Source organism: Calliphora vicina, chromosome 1 (assembly GCF_958450345.1).
Source record: "Calliphora vicina chromosome 1, idCalVici1.1, whole genome shotgun sequence".
In the NCBI taxonomy this organism is placed as follows: Eukaryota; Metazoa; Arthropoda; class Insecta; order Diptera; family Calliphoridae; genus Calliphora; species Calliphora vicina.
This window is the reverse complement of record NC_088780.1, coordinates 124,144,767-124,169,412: the sequence shown is the minus strand read 5'-3', so window position 1 is coordinate 124,169,412 and position 24,646 is coordinate 124,144,767. Positions and strand designations below refer to the sequence as shown.

The 24,646-nt window shown below is 31.0% G+C and overlaps 1 protein-coding gene across 1 annotated transcript in view; it reads right to left on the bottom strand.

Annotated features, from left to right (window-relative positions):
• The window catches only part of timeout (timeless circadian regulator timeout), a 549,675-nt gene that overhangs the window by 400,929 nt on the left and 124,100 nt on the right, over positions 1-24,646 (bottom strand). The window contains exons 9-10 of the mRNA XM_065502580.1: positions 15,693-15,826; positions 8,035-8,115 (exon numbers count right to left, since the gene is read on the bottom strand). Of these exons, the coding sequence (XP_065358652.1) occupies positions 8,035-8,115; positions 15,693-15,826 (215 nt within the window). The remainder of the gene's footprint in view (positions 1-8,034; positions 8,116-15,692; positions 15,827-24,646) is intronic.

Genomic DNA, 24,646 nt, shown 5'->3' with positions numbered 1-24,646 from the left:
AATATAGAAAAATACATTTTACAATTTATTTTTGTGATAAAAACAAAAAATGTAGAAAAAGTAAGTGTACGAGTAGTGTCTATGTATCAACATTAACTCTATTTTGTAGTTTCCGACAAAAAGATTTTTTGCTCCTGGTGGCCATACAAACAAAAACTAACTAAACGATATCAGCAGTTTCGTAGTCGTACGTTCGGTGATGTAAAATGTTTTTAAAACAGCCAGATAGGAGAAAAACGTACAATAAAAAAGGGAGTCTTAAAAAATAGCAACGGCATTGTTGTGCTTAAAAGCGACGAGCTTAATACAGCTCTTGTGGCAGACAACTTTTACAATGGCTACACGCTTTTAAGTGTTTTTTTGTTTTGTTTGTGTTTTATTTTTTGGTCTATGCCGCGCACAGCATTTGTCTTTGGAACACTCTCAAAGCCAGAGGTAGATGATGGGTTGGTCTGTTGTTGGTTGCTATCGCGGCAATACTCAGCAGTTGCGGAGCCTGCAGGAATATTAAATAGTTCTTTTATTTATAAATAGTAAAAGATAAAAACAAGAGTATGTGTTGCATTGTGTGTATAGTTAGTTGCATACCAAAATATAAGAGGTGAATTTAAGTTGATACCTGATGAAGTTGACTACTTTAACTTTGTATCTTGCTCCTGCTCCTGTTTCTTCCTTCTGTTTGTCAGCGACTGTGTATATTTTCATATAATATTACTCACATTCACAACGGGCAAATACATTAAGCTGCTTTTCAGACATACAGTTACCCTTTGTGGCACCCAGTTATGGCTTTCGTTAAGCTGCTGTGTGGTAACTGAAGTTCGCTTAAAAGAAAACAAAAAGTCTATTGCATGTTTACGCAACAAAGATATAGTACAACAGAACATGAAACTACAACAGTGTACTTCTTAAACATGAATTTTTCCAGATGGTATGTTGGATGCGGAAGACAAGGATCGGCCAGACCCGCCAAAAGTGTTTTATGACCAAGAATTGGATGCATTATTCCATGAAGATTATTGTCAAACTCAACAAGAGCATGCAAAATCATTGGGAGCTGCTCAAGCAGCAATTTACAAACGTTTGCGACCAACAAGCAGGGAAATTGTGTAAAATTCGAATTGAAGCCGAGAGACCTTGAAAGACGATTTTGCATGTTCGAAATGATGCTTGAACGCTATAAAAGAAAATCATTTTTGCACTGAATCATTACTTGCGATGAAAAATGGATCGATTACGATAACCCGAAGTGTAAGAGATCGTATGTGAAGACCTGCCGACAAGCCGAATCAACACCATAACGCTAAGGTAATGCTCAGTATTTGGTGGGACCAAAAGGGTCCTATCTATTAAGAGCTGCAGAAATCTGGCCAGAACTTTTGCCGAATGCAACTGATTCGTTTGAAGCGAGCATTTGCCGCCAAATGCACAGAATATGCGGCCAGGCATGAAACCGTAATATTCCATCATGACAAAGCTCGGCCACATGTTGCAATACCTGTTAAAGATTACACTATACAACATAATCAAAAAAATAATTACAAGGTCCGACCAATAGACAAAAAGACACGTGTATCGGCGTTTTGAAAATTTACATCTGAATTTCATTTGAGGGGGGTTGAAGTTTCCCTACTCTGGCACATTCTTATTGTTAATCGGCATAAGAAACCATGTGATCCTTACATTTTAGGTATAAACTCTGTTCAGCAAATTTATGTAAAATGTTACGGAGAACATTTTTGTTGAATATGTTAACCCTCTAATTCCCCAAGGCATGGGTCTTTTTTGTCCTTCTTTTAAAAAAGAGCAAAAAACAGCATGAAAACACGGATTTAAGGGGTTAGAATGTTCCGCAAAAATATTTTCCGTGAAATTTTACTGCAAGTCCCCGAATACACCAAAACGGAAAGATATGCGCACCCATTGACGAACGCTATAAATTGAAAAGTATTCATTCGCTTATCGCTGAAATATGCTGGACATTTTATGGTAATGAAGTAGAATTGCCTAGAGCTAAAAAAAATATTATTAATGAATACTTCCTATCCAAATTTGCTATCGAAGGTAAAATAATAGAGATATTAGTGATTTTTAGTTCTTGATGTTAATTTTAAAGTGTAGTTAAATTGTATCGGCAATTTTTGCATACATAAACAGTTTTTTATAATCACCATAATCGTGGTTGGCGTAAACATCATACGTCTACGACAGTTTCGTACTAGATTAAAGAAACAGTTTACATTTTATCTTTAATCTTTAATCTAGTACGAAACAGTCGTAGGCGTAAGACGTTTACGCCAACCACGATAATGGTGAATATGTCACTTGCCTATTACAAACAACAAGTGTGGGTCAAGAAGTCCATGCCTTTTAGAATGAAACACAGGTTTTTGGATAAAAAAATTTGTCGTTTATCCAAATTTGTTCCAGAAAATAAAATTTTTCGAGGTTATCAACATTTTTTTGAGACGATTTCACCATGCCAAAACGGGGTTCTTTCGAATCTAATTGACTGTTTGCACACAACTAGGGTTTTTATCCCGGGAATTCCCGATACAAATTTCCCGGTAATTTTGCCAAATTTTCACTATCCGATTCCCGGGATTTTTAGTCGGGAATCCCGAGAATTAAAAACTGACAAAAAAAAATAGAAAACAAGTTAGAACTCTGTTTTTTTCACCAAGAAACAGTGAAAAGTTTTTTGCTTATATCTTGACAATAATAGACCGCTTATTATTATAATTTATTTCGGGTTTTTCGTATGAAAATTTAAAAAGTGAATTCATTATTTATAGAATTTATTTCTTATTGAATCATTTTAATTTCTTTAAATTTCTTCTTCAAATCCATAACAAAGTAGCTTCAAAAATTTATTAAATGATTAAATTTTTCTTCAATTAAAATCTAGTACAGAAAGGTTTAAGACAATTTTTTCAATTAATTTTGTAAATGACTTGATTTAACAAAAATTTAATCATTCAAAGTTTGAATAAATTCTGTTATTAATTAACTTTAAAATTAATTCAGAAAGGCTTTTGAATGAATCTAAAAAATTAAATATTAGAAAAGTATTTATGGAATAAAAGGCTGACTTTTTTTAATTACGGATTAAGATTTTAGTGAATTAAGCTCAAATTGTATTAATTAATTCGAAGCTCTGATATATAATAGTTATAACACTAAGTTTTTATACGAAATTTGGCTAAAATATTCCTAATTTACAGTATCATTATATATTTCGGGAATAGCCGGTTACCCGGGAATGTAGAAAAAAATTTCCCTATTCCCGGGAATCAAAAAAGGTCGGGAAATTAAAAACCCTACACACAAAGAACTAACACGCTAATCTAATATTTATCATTTTGTGTTCTTTAGTTAAATCAAGGTTGTAACACGTTTGGATCATTATATTTTTTGTTTTAAAACCAAACAAATTTGTTTTCCCTAAAGAAATAGTATAGAAGCAATTTTTGTTCTATTTTATTTCGCCGACACTGTACTTTTAACACACAATGTCCACCTCTTGTGCTCCCTGCTATTGTTATTTTTTTTTTTTCTTATTTCTTGTTTTATTACTTTGCATTATATTGTGATCCATTGTTGTTTTTTTCGTACTTTCTCAAACTTCAGACTCTATTCACTATACTGCTGCAAAATAGAAATTAATCTATTATTCCTGGCAATTTTAGGTGGTAGAGAAGTGAACATTGTTTAGAGTGCAAAATAAAAATAGTTTTTGTTAAATATTTTCCTTCCTTGTTGTAGGCAGACTCTGGACAAAACAAAATACAATAGGAATTACAGGTACTTTTAGAATTTGGGTACTTTTTCTATTGTATAGTATACACAATCCACTGTTTCCTCAAGAAATCTGAGTAGAATTTCGTTAAGAAAGTATTCAGAACCTGAAAACAGAAAAGAACTCAGAAAGTACTAGTACTCTATTGTTTAGAAAAGTACTCAGAATCTGAGTACAGTTTACCTTAGAAAAGTACTCAGAATCTGAGAACTGTCCCGTTTAGAAAGGTACTCAGAATCTGAGCACTGTCTAGTTAAGAAACGTACTCAGAATATAAGTACTGATTCGTTTAAAAAAGAACTTAGAATATGAGTACTGTCTCACTTTAGAATAGTACTCTGTCTCGTTTAGAAAGGTACTCAGAATCTGAGTACTGTTTACTTTAGAAAAGTACTCAGAATCTGTGTATTGTTTCGTTTAGAAAACTACTCAACATCTGAGTACAGCTTACTCTTGAAAAGAACCCAGAATCTGAGTACTGTTTCGTTTAGAAAGGTACTCAGAATCTGAGCACTGTCTCGTTAAGAAAGGTACTCAGATATAAGTACTGATTCGTTTAAAAATGAACTCAGAATCTGAGTACTGTCTCATTTAGAAAGGTACTCAGAATCTGAGTACAATTTACTTTAGAAAAGTACTCTGTCTCGTTTGGAAAGGTACTCAGGATCTGACTACTGTTTACTTTAGAAAAGTACTCAGAATCTGTGTATTGATTCCTTTAGAAAACTACTCAATATCTGAGTACAGCTTACTCTTGAAAAGTACTCAGAATCTTAGTACTGTTTCGTTAAGAAAGTTACTCAGAATCTGAGTACAGTTTTGTTTAGAAAAGTACTCAGAATCGAAGGACTATTTCGTTTAGAATACTACTCAGAATCTGAGTACCGTTTCGTTTAGAAAACTACTCAGAATCTGAGTATTGTTTCGTTTAGAAAAGGTAAGGACATCTGAATCTGTTCCAATTTTTATTAAACTTTATTGGCCTTTTATAAATCTGTCCTATATTTCCAGTTCTATCTTATTAGTCCCTTTATGCTATCACTTCATTCTCATACCTTACCAGGAAGTGTTAATTATGTTTGCAAGTTAGTTTTTTTTTTCTTTCTTTTGTACTTTCTATCTAAATTTAACCACTAGTTTCTTTTGTAGCTACATCTAGTTTTTAACATTTTTTTTAGCTCAACAAATAAAAAAAGTGTCTAAAGTTATTTATGTGGCATTAAATTTAAACTTGATTTAGATATTTTGATAATACAAGTACTAACTTTCAGTCAGACACACACTTTAGGAGCATCGCACATAATTAGTTACTGGTAGTTGGTTTTAATTTGGTCTAAAGTCTACGCGAGATAAAGTAAAGGATTTTCTTTTGTTTTCAGTGTTAGAGAGAATAAAAAACATGATTTAAAATGTAGTGGATACAAAAAAAAAACAAGTAAGAAAATATGGTCGGTCAAACCCGACCATATAATAACCTACACTAAGTAAAAGAGCAAAAACATTTTTCTTCCAAAATTTCAATAATTTATAATTTTGATTGATTTTCGGAAGTGGGCCTTAGATGGGAGCTATGGCCAATTACACTATACAACACCAAAAAAAATTACGACTTTCTGGTTGAATTTTCCGTTTTGGTGTATTTAATGACTTATAGTAAAATTTCACGGATAATATTTTTGCGGAACATTTTAACCCCTTAAATCCCTGTTTTAATGGAGTTTGTTGCTCTTTTTTAAAAGAAGGACAAAAAAGACCCATGTCTTGGGAATTTAGAGGGTTAACATGTTATACAAAAATGTTCTTCGTAACATTTTACATAAATTTGCTGAATACATTTTATACCTAAAATGTTCTCTAAAATAAAATTCTTAATAAATGCGAAACCCTATGCTCTCTTTTGTTAAGTTTTTTTTCTGACTTTCTGGTTGAATTTTCCGTTTTGATGTATTCAGGGACTTATAGTAAAATTTCACGTTTATTTTTTTGCAGAACATTTTAACCCCTTAAATCCCTGTTTTAATGGAGTTTGTTGCTCTTTTTTAAAAGAAGGACAAAAAAGACCCATGCCTTGAGGATTTATAGGGTTAACATATTCTACAAAAATATTCTCCGTAACATTTTACATAACTTTGCGGAACACATTTTATACCTCAAATGTAAGGATCATATGGTTTATTATGAAGATTAACAATAAGAATGTGCCAAAGTTGGGAAACTTTAACCCGCCCTCAAATGAAATTCAGATGTAAACTTTCAAAACGCTGATACACGTGTCTTTTTTTTTTGTCTCCTCTATCAAAATTTATTGGTCGGATCTTGTAATTTTGGACAAAAATTGATTTTGTTGTATAGTGTTATGGGCCGATCACTATGAAATTAGGTCGTGTGATTTATGTCTATATTAAAGTTAACTATGATGAATTTTGTGTGTATACCAACATTTTTAAGCGATTTATGCACGTTAAAGTGATTTTCGGAAGCGGGTCTATATGGGAGCTATGACTAATTATGGACCGATCGTAACAAAATTTGGTGACATGAATTTTGTATATATAAAACTTAGTTGTAGTGCAATTTGTGGTGATACATTTATAAATTAAACATTTATGACCGATAAAGTCCAATTTCGGAAGGACATTTGTATGGGGGCTAGGTGAAATAATGGACCGATTTCAGCCAGTTTCAATAGGCTTGGTCCTTGGGCCGAAAAAATTATATGTACCAAATTTTATTGAAATATCTTCAAAATTGCGACCTGTACTCTGCGCACAAGGTTTACATGGACAGCCAGCCAGCCAACCAGACGGACGGACGGACGGGCGGACATCCTTTAATCGACTGAGAAAGTGATTCTAAGTCGATCGGTATACTTTAAGGTGGGTGTTAGATCAATATTTTTGGGCGTTACAAACATCTACACAAACGCATTATACCCTCCCCACTATGGTGGTGTAGCGCATAATTAAGACATTAAAGAAAAGATAATAAATAAGAGGCGTTGTAACATGTGTTGCAATACTTACTAAGAATTAGTTTTACAGCATTTATGCATAATTTTTTAGTGCAGCAATTGCTAAAGAAGAAGTAGTAAATAAAAAATAAAATAATTTGGTGAAGGGTTTATATTAAAACTTTTAGGTTTTACCGGGGGAGGAATTTTCTTTTTTCACCACCTATTGCCGTTACTTTAACCTTCCCTAGATCAGTCACAAGTTTTTCATTCAGGTTTCATAAGCTTCTAATATTGTTGTGTCTATGGAAAGTCGAGTAAAAATGACTATAGATCTTGTTCAACCCTCCGACGGTTGAGGAGAAGTTGCCCTTATACGAAGTACAAGGTCCTCAGGGACCTTGTTCTTCTATTATATGAAAACGCATTTTTTAAACATTTTTTTGTTTTGATTTATTATTATTATTTAATGATAGAAAAAAAAATGTCTTTTATATTATATTTATATGAAAAAAGCCTAAAAAACTATTGTTGAAATTTCAGTACAAGTACGTTTTCACACGTTCCCTTACTAAACACATTTAAATCTCAATAGAAACTAAACTATTGGTCGGATCGCTTAGATTTTTTTTAAACGATTCTAGATAAAATTTCCTTGGAACACATGTGGGGGCGGGTATACTTCCCATGGACCTTGAAAATGAAAAAGGTCCCCAGGGACCTTCTCACCAGTCGGAGGGTTAATGAGATAGTTATGTCCAAAATTTTATTTATATAAAAAAATTTTTTGAAAATTGCATTTGAAAATAAAATTATTCGACTAATCGACAATTGCTGCTGCTCGAATATTTTTTTATTCACAATTCAAAAATATATTTCCATAAGAAAATGTAGAAATTAGTTCGTCGATTATTCGAATAAATGGAAAAAAATATTTTTAGTTTCCTTTTAAATAAGCCTGAACTTGTTGTGAAAATGTTTCATATTAACACAATTCTATGTTCATTTCAATTTTCTTTTTGTGTTTTTTTTTTTTTTTGAGCTAAAAATCGTATAAACACTTTTGATATTAAAGTGTAATCAAAAATACATTTCAGTGAAGAGAAAACCCCCCCCAAAAAAAAAAGAAACACATTAGCGGGTGTTTTAAAAGGAAATTTAAAACCATTGAATTTCTATGATTCTGCATATTGATATCAGTCGATTTCAATACAAAATGTTCAAACATGTTTTCAAAGGTATGATGGGGATAGGATGGATGATAGAAATAGAGTATTAAACTTACCTGGCAGCACGCATTAATGCAACGCCATGTTCCAATTTACCAGTACGCAACATTTTATGAATCCTTATCATACAATCTTCCCTGCAAATAGACGAGAAGGTGCAAAAGAAAAAAATTACAAATTGTTAACAAAAGGATTTTGATAAAGTTAAAAAGATTTGAAGTAAACTGAAAAATAAAGTTAATGTAGGAAATGTAGGAAATAGAAAAAAAAACGCTGAGTTGCCGATGATGTAACACAACTAAAAATAACAAGATTCAATCAAATTTAAAGCTATTTTTATTATGTTTTTTTGTTTCCTTGCATCATTTACGACAACTTTATGATGTTGTAAGTCATTGAAAATGGGTTTTACTTTGTTCTGATTGTTAACACAATATCTGAGAAAGCATGTCACAAAGTGAAAGAAATTCTTGTATTTTAATCTACAATATGCTAAAGTATTTATGGATTGAAAAAGCCCGACAATATAAGAATTCAGATACTGTATAACTTTTCTACATTGTACAATACAATGCTCACAGATTCTGTGTACTTTTTCAATAGAAAATGTACACAGAGTTTGTGTACGTAGTACAGAAACTGTGTCACTTTTCCGGAGACAATTAGATTCCAACTACTTTTCTTTACTAAAATTCTGAATAATGTTCTTACAGAAAAGTTACTAAGATTCAGAATAACAAAAAGGAACGCCAATTCTGACTGAGAACACATTTAATGAAACAGTAGTCAGATTCTGACTGAGTACATTTCTTAACGAAAAACAACAGTTCTTAGATTCTACTACAATTCGTAAGGAAACAGTATTCAGATGCACCGAAGCCACTATTCATATTCTGACTATTTTCTTAAGGAAACTTTTTTAACGAAATACACTCAGATTCTGACTTAACAGTATTCAGATTTGTAATATTCTGAATACTTTTCTTAACGAAATACACACAGGATCTGACTAATTTTTCTTAATGAAACTGAATAGGATTCATATTATGACTATTTGTCTTAACGAAATACACTCAGATTCTGACTGAATATTTTGCTTAACGAATCAGAACAGTATTCAGATTCTGACTACTTTTATTAACGAAACAGAAGAATACTCAGTTTCTGACTACTTTTATTAATGAAACAGTGGATACTCCGATTTTGACAACATTTCTTAACGAAACAGTACTAAGTTTTTCTTACTGAAACAGAACAATATTCAAATTCTAACTATATTTCTTAACGAAACGGAACAGAACTCAGATTCTGACAAGTTATTCTTACCGAAACAGAACAGTGCCCAGATTCTGACTACTTTTCTTAACAAAAGAAAACAGTTATCAGATTTTGACATGATAATCTTACCGAAACGGAACAGTACTACATTTCTTAACGAAACAGTACTCAGATTTCGTTTACTTTTCATAACGAAACAGAACAGTTCTCAGATTCTGACAAATCAATTTCTGAATACTTTTCTCAACTAAACGGAATAGTCTCAGATTCCGACAGCTTTTCTTAACAAAAAAAAACAGTTATCAGATTCGGACAAGTTTTTCATAACGAAACAGAAGAATACTCAGATTCTGACAAGTTTTCAGATTTCGATTACTTTTCCTAACGAAACAGAACAGCTCTCAGATTCTGACAAGTTTTTCTTAACGAAACAGAACAGTATTCAGATTCTCACCACATTTCTCAACTAAACGGAATAGTTCTCAGATTCTGACAGCTTTTCTTAACCCTCTTAAACCGCAAACTAAAAAAAAGTTGTTGAATAATTTTTTTTAGGGTAATTATGACTCCAATACACTCAGAACAGCCATCAGAAACTAATTTGCAAATTAAGTTTTGGAACCAGGGGCAAAAAGGTGGAGAGTGCCTCAGGGCATTGTTGCCGGTTTAGGTGTAAAACATTAATTATGATGCGATGTTATTGAAAAACTAATGAAAACAAGTAAGAGAGCTATATTCGGCTGTGCCGAATCTTATATACCCTTCACCAAATTATACTTAAAAATATTTTTTTTTTAAATATTTTTATTTAAACAAAATCAAAATTTTTTTTTAATGTTTTAAAATTTTAAAAAAATTTTTTTTTTTCAAATTGTTTTTTATTTTTTTTTTTTAATTTCTTTAATTAATTTTTTTGGAAAAAGAATTTATGACAAAAAAAAATTTTTGATGAAAAAAAAATTCGGTTTAAAAAATATTTTTTCCGATTTTGACCCATTGTATGTCCAACTTACTATGGTCTTATATACGTCGTTGCAAAGGTCTTTGAAATATCTATCATTAGATATCCATATCTATATTAATGACTTAGTAATCCAGATATAGGTCAAAAATAGGTCAAAAATCGAGGTTGTCCTAGTTTTTTCCTTATATCTTAGCCATTTGTAGACCGATTTTCTCGATTTTAAATAGCGACCGAGCCGGAAGAATTTCGGAGATATTGATGTATGAATCGTGTATGTAAGTTATTTGGGGGTTTCGGAAAGTTGATTTCAACACACAGACGGACAGACGGACATGGCTATATCGATTCCGCTATCTATAACGATCCAGAATATATATACTTTATGGGGTCGCAAATGAAAAATGTGGAAATTACAAACGGAATGACAAACTTATATATACCCTTGCCACTCATGGTGAAGGGTATAAAAAGATACTTTCTACGATAAAACTCATAAAAACAATTTTTGGCATTTGAGTAGCATAAATGAAGATTGCATTTTGGGTAAACTGGTCGATATTGTCATAACGGACGTCATTAACTGGATGTGTTTGTTTTTTTCACTAACTTTTGAACTTCCTGTCTGTGGATGTTCTTGTGGAGTACCAACTGATCATGAGTCAAGGCGGATAATTTAAGCTGTCTGCGGTCTCCATCTGCCATTCCTATCATTTTTTTATATAACAAAAAAGTAAAAAACTAAGAAATATTACACGCCGATAAATTTAGCCGCAACCCGCAACAGTGCCTTGAAGCACCCCTTAGTTTTTGCGTTCCCAACACACTTTTTGTTAATTGTTTAACATTTACAAATGCATAGACTGAAAGAATAAAAAAATATTTCGAATAGATCTACCGACTAAATGTGAGTACAGCTTTGATTTAAAAAAAAAAATCTTACACAAAATTTCACGTGCTAAAATTATGACAGCACTCACAAAACAGCTGACAGAACAAAAATTAAAAGTCAGAATGCATTTCGACCTTCGATGGAAATATAAAAAAAAAACTGTAACTAAAGTCACGGTTAAATTAAAAAAAAAATTTAATTTCTTTTTGAGATAATTGGTATTTTGTAATGCATGCCTTGAGGCATTCTTGCGGGTTAGAGGGTTAACAAAACATAAAAGTTATCAGATTCTGATAAGTTTTTCTTAATGAAACAGAAGAATACTCAGATTCTGACAAGTTATTCTTAGCGAAACAGTACGGCACTCATTTTGACTACATTTCGTAAAGTAAAGAAACGAAACAGTGCTCAGATTCCGATTTTAGCAAAACAAAACAGTTATCAGATTCCGACTAGTTTTCTTAACAAAACTCAGATCTTGAATAAAATTTTCAAAAGACTTCTTGTACAGTGTATTATTCATAAACCCTACTTGCAGTACAGTACTAACACCTTTTCTTGACATGGAAAATCGAACAATGAAAACAAAAACGAACAACAATTATTTGTGCTGTACCTTCTCAAAAGCACACACTCGAACTACATGTTCAAAACATTGAATTAAGATAAGTATGTCAAAGTGAAAAATCTGAACCAACTTATCATCAAAAGAACGAACAAGTATGAAAAAAGGCGAATGTATATTTTTGTCACCAGCAAAAAAGAGGAGCATATGAATCTGTGCGTGTGTGTTTTTGTGAATGTACTCAAAATAATGAAATTCTATCGAAGATACACAAGAAGAAGACAATAATGATTGTGTTAATGTCGAAGAAAGAAAAAAGAATTCAAACACGATACAATTACATTATTGCCATGGAAAAAAATATGTGAATCGTATAAGAAAACACTATTCGATTTAGTTTAATCAAATTAAATTGATTTTATGTTATAGAAATGATTTTAAAGAAAGACTTTGATTCTTTTCTATTTTAATAGAGCTGACATGAGTTAGTGTTAAGGAATAAGAGTTGTCAGAAGTGCAAAACACACTGTCAAGTTTTCGTTTAGCCAGTATTTATGTAGGCTGGCAATTTAAATCAACCCCAAAATGTTTTGAAATTTTTTACATTTCTTTCGATTGCAATTAAATATATGTATGTATATTTTTGTTAGTTTTGTTTGAAATTTTTTGAATTTCAATTAAACAGTTTTTTAACTTTGATAAAAACAAAAAACAACTGCAACTGCAATCATAGTACATACGTACATATAAAAATAAAACTGTAAGTTTTTAATTATATGCCATCACCACATCACTAACTAAATGTGCAATGCCACATCACATCACACCACAACACTCCATTCAGCAACAGTTAAATAGTTTCTCCCCAGTGGCAATAATCAAAATAAAAATGTGACGCACAAAACTTGTTCGAAATAAATAAATTTTAAAAATAACTTTGTTTTTTACAAGTCAAAAACTAAAATAAAAAAAATATTTTGCTACTAACAGTTTTGTTGCCATGAAAAAAATATTTAAATACATGTGGGCGTGGGTTAGGGTAACGCCAATTCAAGAATACGTAAATATCAACATCGTGAGCATTTTCCAGATTCGAACTATTCAAATTAATTGTTTTGAAAAGAGCTCTCTTGTCGGAAGGAGTATCGTCGAAGCATTTCATATTAATTGCTCCAATTAAACGTTGTTCAAACTCTCAACATTAAACAAATTTTATTAAAGTAAAAAACAAAATAAACAAATAAGGAGTGAGATCCAAAAAATTTTAACATACAGTTTTGGAAAAAATAATAGAAACGAATGCTTTTTTTCAAACTTTGTAAGTATATTAGTCAAGTTTAGTTTTGTTGAACAAAATTTGTATGCAGTTTTGTTTATTTATTTATAAGAAAAAACATAACCATTCCTATTTTCATTTATATTTTAACAATGTAAAGAGTCAATATTTTTACTGGAAAAAATAATAGAAACACGTAAAAGGATTCAACTTTTAGAGGCACATCTTTATATTTTTTGTTAAAAAAACTATATTATATTCATATGTCGTTGCTCTACCTTTGTTTTTCACAACTTCATTGCATCTGCGGCTCATGGAATCAACCAATTTCTATGCAAACGTCCTTGTCAATATCAAATCACTCTTCCTGGATTTGTTCCCATAATTCGTCCTTATTTTTCGGACTGAAACCCTCTAGCTTTTACTTGAGCACTCCCAAAACGTGTTTTATTGGGTTAAGGTCTGGTGACTGCAAAGGCCATTCCATAAGAGGTACTTTGTTGACAGCAAACCAGTATTTTACCAATTTTGAGGAGTGCATCTGACCATTGTCCAGCTGAAACTCCCATATGAAGAGCATCTCTTCCTCAGGAAATGGAAGAAGTATGATTTGCAATATATTTACATAGTCCAGAGTGCATATTTTGTTCTTAATCCAATATATTGGACCGACACCAGAATAGGAAAAACACCACCATATCATGATGGATCCACCGCCTTGTTTTACGGACTTCTTGGTGTATTTTGGATCATATGCCTTGTAGTCTGAGCGAATATATGAACCATTTCCGGAAACCCTTTATAAAGGTTTTTATTGAGCTTTCTGTCAATTTGTTCTAACAGGTAGTCCATCTCCGTTTTAACAAGAGCCCAATATCTCTCCACTGGCCTTATCTCCAAGCAGTTTGGAGGATTTACCTCTATTGGTACAAATACCACATTATTGTTCTTGTACCACTCAAGACCTTGCTTACCATAGTGACAGGATGCCAAATCAGGCCAAAAATAAGTGGAAGCATCCTCTTTTGTAAATATTCCTTGATGTAAATTTCGGTATTTATAAAGGCCTTTCTAACAAATGTTTGGTTTCTTTTGCCGCAACTGCATATTGCTTGCCACACCAAGAACTTTTTGGGAAAATTTTCTGCCTTTGGGTCCTAAACTTTTCTACAACATGCTCTGTCTTTGGCCTCTAAATTTGTAGCAGAGTTCCTGTCAGAAACTTTTACAGCCTTGTATGTTTTTAAACCAGTATTGACTTTTCGTACCAAATAGTCCGAGTACTGTGCTAACCGGACTGCTTTCCTACCGGATGTGTTGAGAATTTTTGGATAATGCTTTCTATTTATTGGCTTTAGAAACATCATGTGGACCATACCTTCTACCTGAACCAGGTTCCCTATCAACGGACAAGTTATCCCGATACGGTTTAATAACATTGAAATCAGTTTGATAGCAGACCTTTGATTGTTTGGCCAACTTTTTGTAGGACCAAGTTGGGTTTTGTTGAAAATATTTAATAATTTTAGTACGCACTTTTTTCTCGTCACTCATTTTAATCAGATGAACTTAATTGACATTAAACATAATAACTGACATGCTTTACAAAGATAAATTGATCAAAAAACAAGTAAGAGAGCTATATTCGGCTGTGCCGAATCTTATATACCCTTCACCTAATTATACTTTAAAATAAATTTGTTTAAATATTTTTAGGTAAACAAAATTAAATTTTTTTTTTAATTTTTTTTAAATTTTTTTAAAAAATTTTTTTTACAAATTTTTTTTTTTTTTAAAAAAAAAAAAATTTATGACAAAAAAATAGTTTGATAAAAAAAAATTGGGATTAAAAAATATTTTTCCCGATTTTGACCCATTGTAGGTCCAACTTACTATAGCCTTATCTACATCGTTGCAATGGACTTTGAAATATCTATCATTAGATATCCATATTGTCTAAATTAATGACTTAGTAATCCAGATATAGATCAAAATCGAGGTTGTCCCGGTTTTTTGCTCATATCTCCGTTATTTATGGACCGATTTTACTGATTTTAAATAGCAAACTTCTCGAAAGCATGTCTGACGGAATTATTGAAGATTTGGATCCCGAAGATATCTGGGGTCTTCAGAAAATTGATTTCAACAGACAGACAGACGGACATGGCTTAATCGACTCCGCTATCTATAAGGATCCAGAATATATATACTTTATAGGGTCGGAAATAAAAAATGTAGAAATTACAAACGGAATGACAAACTTACATATACCCTTCTCACGAAGGTGAAGGGTAAAAAATCACAAAATACTTGGGTTAAAAGTTTTAACGAAAAACGTGTGTTAAGTTTTTTTCGATCTCACTATATAATACAGTGGTCGGTACTTATATCCACCAGGGACCGAACATAATCGGTTTACCTGTAAGAAACACCAATATCCAAAAAAATATAAAAAAATTGTCAAATAAGAAGCCAAAATCACAATCAAATGATGATTAGATTACAACATTTTTTTTAAAAATGTCTTAGTATGATAAAAAAAACAGATTCAATTGCAAAATGTAGGATCGTTAAATAAAAAGCATAAAGAGTTAACATTTTGCAAAGGTGAGAACAACATTTTAAACAAATGTTAAACTGAAGCAACACAACATGCAATAGAAAATGCTTGCAAATAAATTACACAATAATATCTGTTGGTTAGAAATAAATATGTAAATATTCAAAACATAAGTGACCTACTTTTGATCATCAATTGGTACATCAGATGCCGAATCAAATGGTATGGGTTGATCTTCCTCTGCCAGTTGCAATTCATTTGACAGAATTTCTGATACCTCACCAGCCATTTCAGCCCAGCGATTGGATAGTTCTTCCTAAAAATAAAACAGAAAACAAAATAAACACAATTTTATACAATTGCTAAAGGAAATTAAGCTTTTAAAGTAATTAAACTAAAATTTAAAACATATCTAATAGAATACATAGTTTCAAATCAACAAAAAAAAGGATTACACTTCTCAACTTTTTTTTGTATATTTCGTTAAATATTAGCATGTTTTGCATAATGCTTCAGCTAAGTGCTTCCTAATGGCTGAAATTTCAATATATTTGCTGTAATTTCATAATTCATTCATGTGGACTTCTATCAATGGTTCAGTTCTACAAAAAAATTTATTATTTAAGGAGTGAGATCGAAAAAATCTTAACATACATAAATGTTAACCACTAAACCTACAGTTTTGATTTTTTTTTTTTTTTATTTGTTTGAAATTATTATTACAATATACAAAAAATATTACTTTTATAGTCCTAATCAATAGTGATGAATTTATGAACCTTTTCCGAAAGCCCTTCCATTAAAGGCTCCATTAGTCTTTGAGTTATGTAACGTTTCTGTTCTGTACCGTTCTGTAGGCTCTCATTTTTTTGCTTTTGGGTCCTAAACTCAGGAACTTTTTGAGCCTTGTATGTTTTTATACCCTTCACCTTCGTGAGAAAGGTATATATAAGTTTGTCATTCCGTTTGTAATTTCCACAATATAATTTTCCGACCCTATAGATATTGGAGTCGATTAAGCCATGTCCGTTGGTCCGTCTGTCTGTTGAAATAATTTTCCTGAAGACCCAGATATCTTCGGGATCCAAATCTTCAATAATTCTGTCAGACATGCTTTCGAGAAGTTTCCTATTTTAAATCAGCAACATCGGTCCACAAATGGCTGAGATATGAGGAAAAAACCAGGACAACCTCGATTTTTGATATATTTTTGACCTATATCTGGATTACTAAGTAATTAATATAGACAATATGGATATCTAATGATAGATATTTCAAAGACCATTGCCATAGTAAGTTGGACCTAACATTTTTTTCACAAAATAATTTAAAAACTATAACATTTTTTTTTTAAATTAAAAAAAAAAATTTTAAATTTAAAAAAATTAAAAAAAATTTTAAATTTAAAAAATTTTCAATAAAAACAAATTTAAAATAACACTTGGAAAATTTTTTTTTTCCAAAAAATTAAAAAAAAATAATTTTGTTTACCTAAAAATATTTAAAGTTTGTATTTTGAAGTATAATTTGGTGAAGGGTATATAAGATTCGGCACAGCCGAATATAGCTCTCATACTTGTTAAAACAGCATTGGCTTTAACTTTTCGTACCAAATTGTCCGAGTACTGAGCTAACCGGACTGCTTTGCTATCGGATGTGTTGGGAGCTCTTTTGAAAATGCTTTCTATTTATTGGCTTTAGAAACATCATGTGGAGCATTCTTTCTACATGAACCAGGTTTTCTATCAACGGACAAGTTCTACCGACACTGTTCAATAACATTGGAATCAGTTTGATAGCAGACCTTTGATTATTTGGCCAACTTTTTGTAGGGGGTTTTGTTGAAAATATTTAATAATTTTAGTGACATGCTTTACAAAGGTAACATTATCAAAAATACTTGGTTAAAATTTTTAAGGAAAAATGTGTGTTAAGGTTTTTTCGATCTCACATCTTAATACAATAATATATTGGACTAGAAATGATTGCCAGTAAATCCTGAAAGTCATGAAAGTTTAAAAAATAAGAGGAGACAGCCCAATTTTAGTTTTTCATTTAATTTCGTAAATATCTTTGTAAATAAAAAGAACTGAATAAAAAAATGTAATTTCATAGTTCTCTTTTTAAATATTCTTTAAACTTAACAATATTTTGTTTATCTTTTATATTAAATTTAAAAAAAGCTAATTCCGGCCGGACAAAAATACCTCAACAAATTATAAGCTTAACAAATTGTTCTAAAACAAAGTAAAAACTTAAAACCATTTATTATCATTTATTATCAGTATTTCAAGTTTTTTATTATTATTTTTAAAATGCATTTCGTATTTGTTCATGCGAGTGCAAATGTGTAATGAAAACATTTAAATGTCTAGTTGGTTATTATGGTCTATAATTTGTATTGAAAATTTATGCTTATCATCAAATTTAATTGAATGAAAATATTGTTGTATCAGCAGCATTTTTTTTTTCAAAATTTAAATTTATGTAAAAACAAAAAATGTTGCCAATTTATCTTTAATCTATGAATATCAAAAAAGGATAGAGTTGCAATCTGCATATACAGTATTGTAAAGAATAAAGTAGACATATGCATATTAAAAATATGTATGTACTCTAGGGTATTCGAATTCTTCGATTTTTCTCTTGTTCGATTAAAATTAATCGAATTATTCGAATAATTAAAGTTTTTTTAAAAAAAGTAAAGAATGAAGTTTTGATGTCGGTTTTTTTAATATTTTATTGTTAACAATTCAAGTATTGATAATGTTAAAAAACATTCGAAAACAAAGTCCATCATTAAATTTTCAACAGAATATTCTGATCAGATTAACTCCCGAATAATCTACAAAACAATTGACTAGCAAATCCTTTAGTTTCCGTTTTGGAGCTAAGCTTTAAAAAATTTGAGCTAGTTGGACATGATCCTCAATTCAAATACAATATAAACGTATTAAAAACTTTTTTATGTCGTTCACTAATTCGGGTTTTAAATTGAGTACCTAATTGTTTAGTAAATTATTTATTCACTATTTCCAAATTATTTATAACAAATTGTATTACACAGTACAACACATGATTTTGGGACTCAATTCTGACAATTGCACGCCCCAAAAATAAGAACTTCTGCATCATTAGTTTTGTCAAGTTGGCTGCCGTAATAATTTAATGACCATACGAATTTTTTTTCCTCAAGGAGGATTTTTATCACGTTTTCTATATTTTATATACCGTACGGAATATCTCTTTTGTGGCTGAAGCAAAATTGTAGATACCTACCCGAAAAAGGTGCACCCAGTGCCTTAAAAATCGCAAAAATGCCCATTTTTTAAATTTTTTATAAATTTTTCACCTTTTTTGCTCAATAACTGGATTACAAATCCAATTATGGATCGATCACCATGGATCACCATGAAATTAGGTCGTGGGATTTGTGACTATATGAAAGTTATTAATCATGAATTTTGTATGTATACCATCATTTTTAACAGATTTATTCACTTTAAAGTGATTTTCGGAAGCGGGTCTTATATGGGAGCTATGAATAATTATGGACCGATCATAATAAAATTTTTTGACATGAATTTTATATATATAAAACTTATTTTGAGCGAAATTTGTGTAGATACATAAATTAAACATTTATGACCGATAAAGTCCAATTTCGGGAGGGCATTTGTTTGGGGGCTAGGTGAAATAATGAACCGATTTCAGCCAATTTCCACAGGCTTCGTCCTTGGGCCGAACAAATTATATGTACCAAATTTTTTTATGATCGGTGCATAATTAGTCATAGCTCCCATATAAGACCCGCTTCCGAAAATCACTTTAAAGTGAATAAATCTGTTAAAAATGATGGTATACATACAAAATGCATGATAAATAACTTTCATATAAACACAAATCACAAGACCTAATTTCATGGTGTTCGGTCCATAATTGGATTTGTAATCCAGTTATTGAGCAAAAAAGGTGAAAAATTGGTAAAAAATTTAAAAAATGGGCATTTTTGCGATTTTTAAGGCACTGGGTGCACCTTTTTCGGGTAGGTATGTTTCGTACTTTTTTTCTACTATTTTCTACAATATCTACAACTTTGCTTCAGCCACAAAAGAGATATTCCGTACGGTATACGAGATATAACCGTTCTAAAATATAGAAAAAGTGATAAAAATCCACCTTGAGGAAAACAATTCGTATGGCCATTAAATTATTACGGCAGCCAACTTGACAAAACTAATGATGCAGAAGTTCTTATTCTTGGGGCTACTTTCACGTGCAATTGTCAGAATTGAGTCCCAAAGCAATGAACTGAAAAATGTTGTACTGTGTTATACATCAAGCTCTATCAACGTTGCCGAATCTTTGCTTAATAAAGTGGTCTTAGGGAATTACACAATTAAGGGAAGCTGTCCAAAGTTTGATATCATTGTCAGTGAACGGGGCTAATTTGAAGTCATGCAGCTACAAATACGCAAAAAGTATATTACCATGTTAGACAAAGATGTTCAAAATCATGTATAAGACGAACTCCACCATGCATTTCTTGCAACAAAACGTTAGTTTGCAATATTTGTGTTTATCATTCGATTTATTAAATATTTTGCAACACTTACGTACGCGGTTAATAACACACTTATATACATACATATCTTTTAAGATCATGGCCTTCATCTGTTTCAATGTAATCATTATAAATGTCATCCTCAATATCACTTTCGACGACCGTTTCAAGATCACATTCTCCATCACATTCCACACTCCACTTTAATCTAAGTTAAAATTTTGATTATTAATTGCGATTCTTCTAATATTTCGCCAGCTAAATAACAAATATTTTATTCCGTACCTTTTATTTTCATTGGTTCAAGTCCTAGGTTAAAAATTTTGAAAGATTTGTTTTTAGAATTGTATCTTCTTGCAGTAATATTTATATATTTATAGAAGGAGCTATCGGAACACTCATCTACAGTGATCGAAAGTCCCCTTGTCTTTAGTTATATGTCGAATTTCAGAAACAATACAATTTTTGTGAGTCATTATTACTTATATAAATTTGAAATTATGAACAATTTTAAGCAATTTAATAAATTGAAATATATATGAACAAACATAGAATTGTTCGAATTATTCGTTATTCAAAAATGGCTATTTTTAAGTTGTTTGAATAATTATTCGATTAATCGAACGACCATTAGTCGAATGAATACCCTAGTATGTACTCAAAAAATGTGTTAAAAATTTTCTGGCTGTAAAAACAACAGTAAAATATTAAAATACATTTGAAAAATAAAAAAAATACAATATACTATACTATATATTTTTTTTTACTTTCATATCCTGCAGGGCTGTTAGCCAACCAAGCTAGTCGGCCAGCCAGCCTCTTTAAAAATGAATATTTTTTATTATTATTTCATGTAATAATAATTGTCGAAGGCATTTTTTTATTCGTTTGTATTGAATGCGGATGTAGCACAAACGTATTGAGGCTGAAAAAAGCACTTACATATTGTAAAAAAAGTTCATGCATATGTTCTTTAAAGAGTGAGTGAACACACTATTCCAGCCAAAACTTATCCTTGGTCCAACAAATTATAATTATTTTAACCATCTAACCCTCAAGAGTGCCTCAAGGCATGCATTAAAAAACACCAATTATCTCAAAAAGTAAATATAATATTTTTTTAAAAAATTGAATGGTGACTTTAGTTACAGATTTGTTAACATTTCCCTCGAAGGTCGAAATGCATTCTGACTTTTAGTTTTTGTTCTGTCAGCTGTTTTGTGAGTGATGTCATTATTTTAGCACGTGAAATTTTGCGTGTGATTTTTTTTTAAATCAAAGTTTTACCAACTTTTAGTCGCCCGATCTATTGGAAATAGTAAGATATTCTTCTTTCAGTATATGAATTGGTAAATGTTAAATCATTAAAAAAAAGTGTGTTGAGAACGCAAAAACTCAGGGCTAAATTTATCGTTATATTTTTTGTTACATGAAAAAAAATGACAGACGGATTAAATTATCCGCCTTGACTCATGATCAGTTGGTACTCCACTAGAAGATCCACAGCCAGGAAGTTCAAAAGTTGGCAAAAAAGCAAAACATCCAGTTAATGACGTCCGTTAGGACAATATCGACAACTCCTTTTCCTCGTCAGGACGACTCCTTTTCCTGGATCAGGACGAGGAAAAGGTCTAACAGATGCTAAGGCAAAAGAAGTCGAACAACTCTTTCGAAGAACACCGAACACTTCTATCAGAAAAGCAGCTAGTAAAGCTAAAGCTCTGATTCTTTTGTGCGCAGAGCCAATCCTAATGCTCGGTTGAAGTCGTATAAAGTTCAGAAAGTTAAAGATCGGAATGCTTTAAAGAACTTAGGCAAAAGGTCAAATTTAAAAAAAATAAAAATAAACCTGTTGTGTGATGGCAGATGAAACTTATGTACTGGCAGACTTTTCACAACTACCGGGTCAAGATTTCCCTTAGTGTCCCTTTGTGCGGCCAAAAGTCGAAAAATGTAGAAAATTACCCAAAAATTGGTTTGTACGAATTCGATATCAGAATTAGCAAATTCAAATTTATCTTACAATTATAAGCAGTGATGCCAAGTGTAGCGAATTTTCCCTTTTTGTAGGGATTTTTTCCCAAAATTTCACATGTAGGGAAAAAGGGAAAGATTTTTTACTTTTGTCGAATTGTAGGGATTTTTTGCAATGGCAATTTAAAACTACATATTTGGGGTATTCACACGGTGTCCTATCAAGTCATATTGTCATAAAGTACTAAAGTTTTACAATAGTTTTAAAAATTGTTGTTGTGCTTCAAAGAAAAAAGTCATAAAATAATAAGAAATATACTGTGCTTATTGTTTTGTCATAACTGAACAGTGTAAATCTAAGTCGAAAGGGAAAAACTTTTCATCGAGCCGGTGACAATATTTAGAAGTAGCCGCATTGAGACATATAAAAAAAGTAAGAAAATGTTGTTTGTATACTTTAGCTGACTGGCAGCCACCAAACGTATTTAAAATAACCGCCGTCAGAAAAATTTGCCGGCTTAGTCACCGACAACAGCTGTTTATGTTTATGTACTTAAACAATTTATTTTCTGACAAGAAATTTTTTAATATATTTTTTTAAAAATGGATGGTTTAGAAGATTCTCAGGTAAGATTTTATTTACTTTATTATTAATTTTATTTAAATTAAATTGTTTTTGGCATTTTTTATTAAAAATATTTGTAATTGTTTTTTTCTTTTATCAGCTGACTCAAATTTGAAATAGCACACTAACTTATGAGGGTTGCTCACAGCAGTCATATTTTTACGTGTTATTATTTTATGACATACGACTTTATGACTACCGTATGAATACCCCAATTATTATGTATTTTCCAAATATAAAATTAAAAAAACATAAAATTTGTTTAAGCATATCATTAGAAATTCGTAAATCTGGTATAATATGAAGTAACTAATAATGTGGCATCTTTAATATCATCACCGCTTTCAAACTACATACATATATAGGCCCTAATTTTATAAATCACGTCACCAAAGTGATATTTATGTGCAAAGCAAAAACAACATTTCACACATTTTAAAAATTTGTTTTTGTTTTGTGTACACAATTTTCAAATTATGAAAGGCAAATCAACGCTTGAATTTTTGTGCGTTTGTTTGGTTCAGAATTTGTACATAAAACAAAAACAAATTTTTGAAATGTGTTAAATGTTGTTTTTGCTTTGCACATAAATATCACTTTGGTGACGTGATTTACAAAATTAGGGCCATAGTGATTATCTCAAGGCGTATTAACTCACTCACGCACTTACCTTGTTAATACGCATTGTATTCTCCTTTTTACGGTATTTAACATTTCCTTAAAGAACTAGCTACAAGAGTAGATTCTACAATAAATTTTCTTTTGAAGTAAACACATGTTTGGTTATGTGCATTTTTTTACATACATACGTACTCCATCTTCACAGGTCTCATCGATTTTAATAAGTAAGTTTTTAAGAAATAAATGTCATTATAAATTAAAACAACAAATTTTAGAAAAAAAATTCCGATTCGTCTTCTGATAATGATGGAAACAAAGTAAAGAAATACTGCTCAAGTTGGTTGAGAAACGAGAAGCTAATGGGATGGCTGGAGCCGGTCAAAGATGACGACTTTAAATGCAGATACAAGACTTGTGTGCTAATACCCAAATGCACCAAAAAATCTTTCAAAAACAAAAACCCGAACAATGGATTCTCTTTTTGGTAAGCAAGTCCTGGAAAAACCAATGATGTGGCCAATTTCAAAATCCGATTAATGAACACAACTTAGCTGTTCAAAAAAGAAAAAAGTAGTGTAGGGAAAAATGTAGGGAAAATCAAAAGTGAGTGTAGGGAAAAAAAGGAATTTTTTTTCATAAGCGTAGGGATTTCTGAAAAAATCTCCTGGCATCACCGATTATAAGATAAATTAAGTTATGAATCTTTATTTATTATACCTTTCACCTTCGTGAGAAGGGTATATAAGGGTTTGTAATTTCTACATTTTTCATTTTCGACCCTATATTATGGATCCTTATAGATAGCGGAGTCGATTAGCCATGTCCGTCTGTCTGTCTGTTGAAATCAATTTTCAGAAGACCCCTGATATCTTCGGGATCCAAATCTTCAATAATTCTGTCAGACATGCTTTCGAGAAGTTTGCTATTTAAAATCAGCAAAATCGGTCTATGAGGAAAAAACCAGGACAACCTAGATTTTTATACCCTTCACCATCGTGAGAAGGGTATATATAAGTTTGTCATTCCGCTTGTAATTTCTACATTTTTCATTTCCGACCCTATAAAGTATATATATTCTGGATCCTTATAGATAGCGGAGTCGATTAAGCCATATCCGTATGTCTGTCTGTCAAAAAAAAAAAAATAAAAAACCCAAAAAAAAATTTTAAAATTTAAAAAAAATTTAAATTTAAAAAAAAAAAAAAATTAAAATAACAATCGAAAAAAAAAAATTTCCAAAAAATAAAAAAAAAACTGGATAAAAAATTAAATTTTGTTTACCTTAAAATATTTAAAATTTTGAAGTATAATTTGGTGAAGGGTATATAAGATTCGGCACAGCCGAATATAGC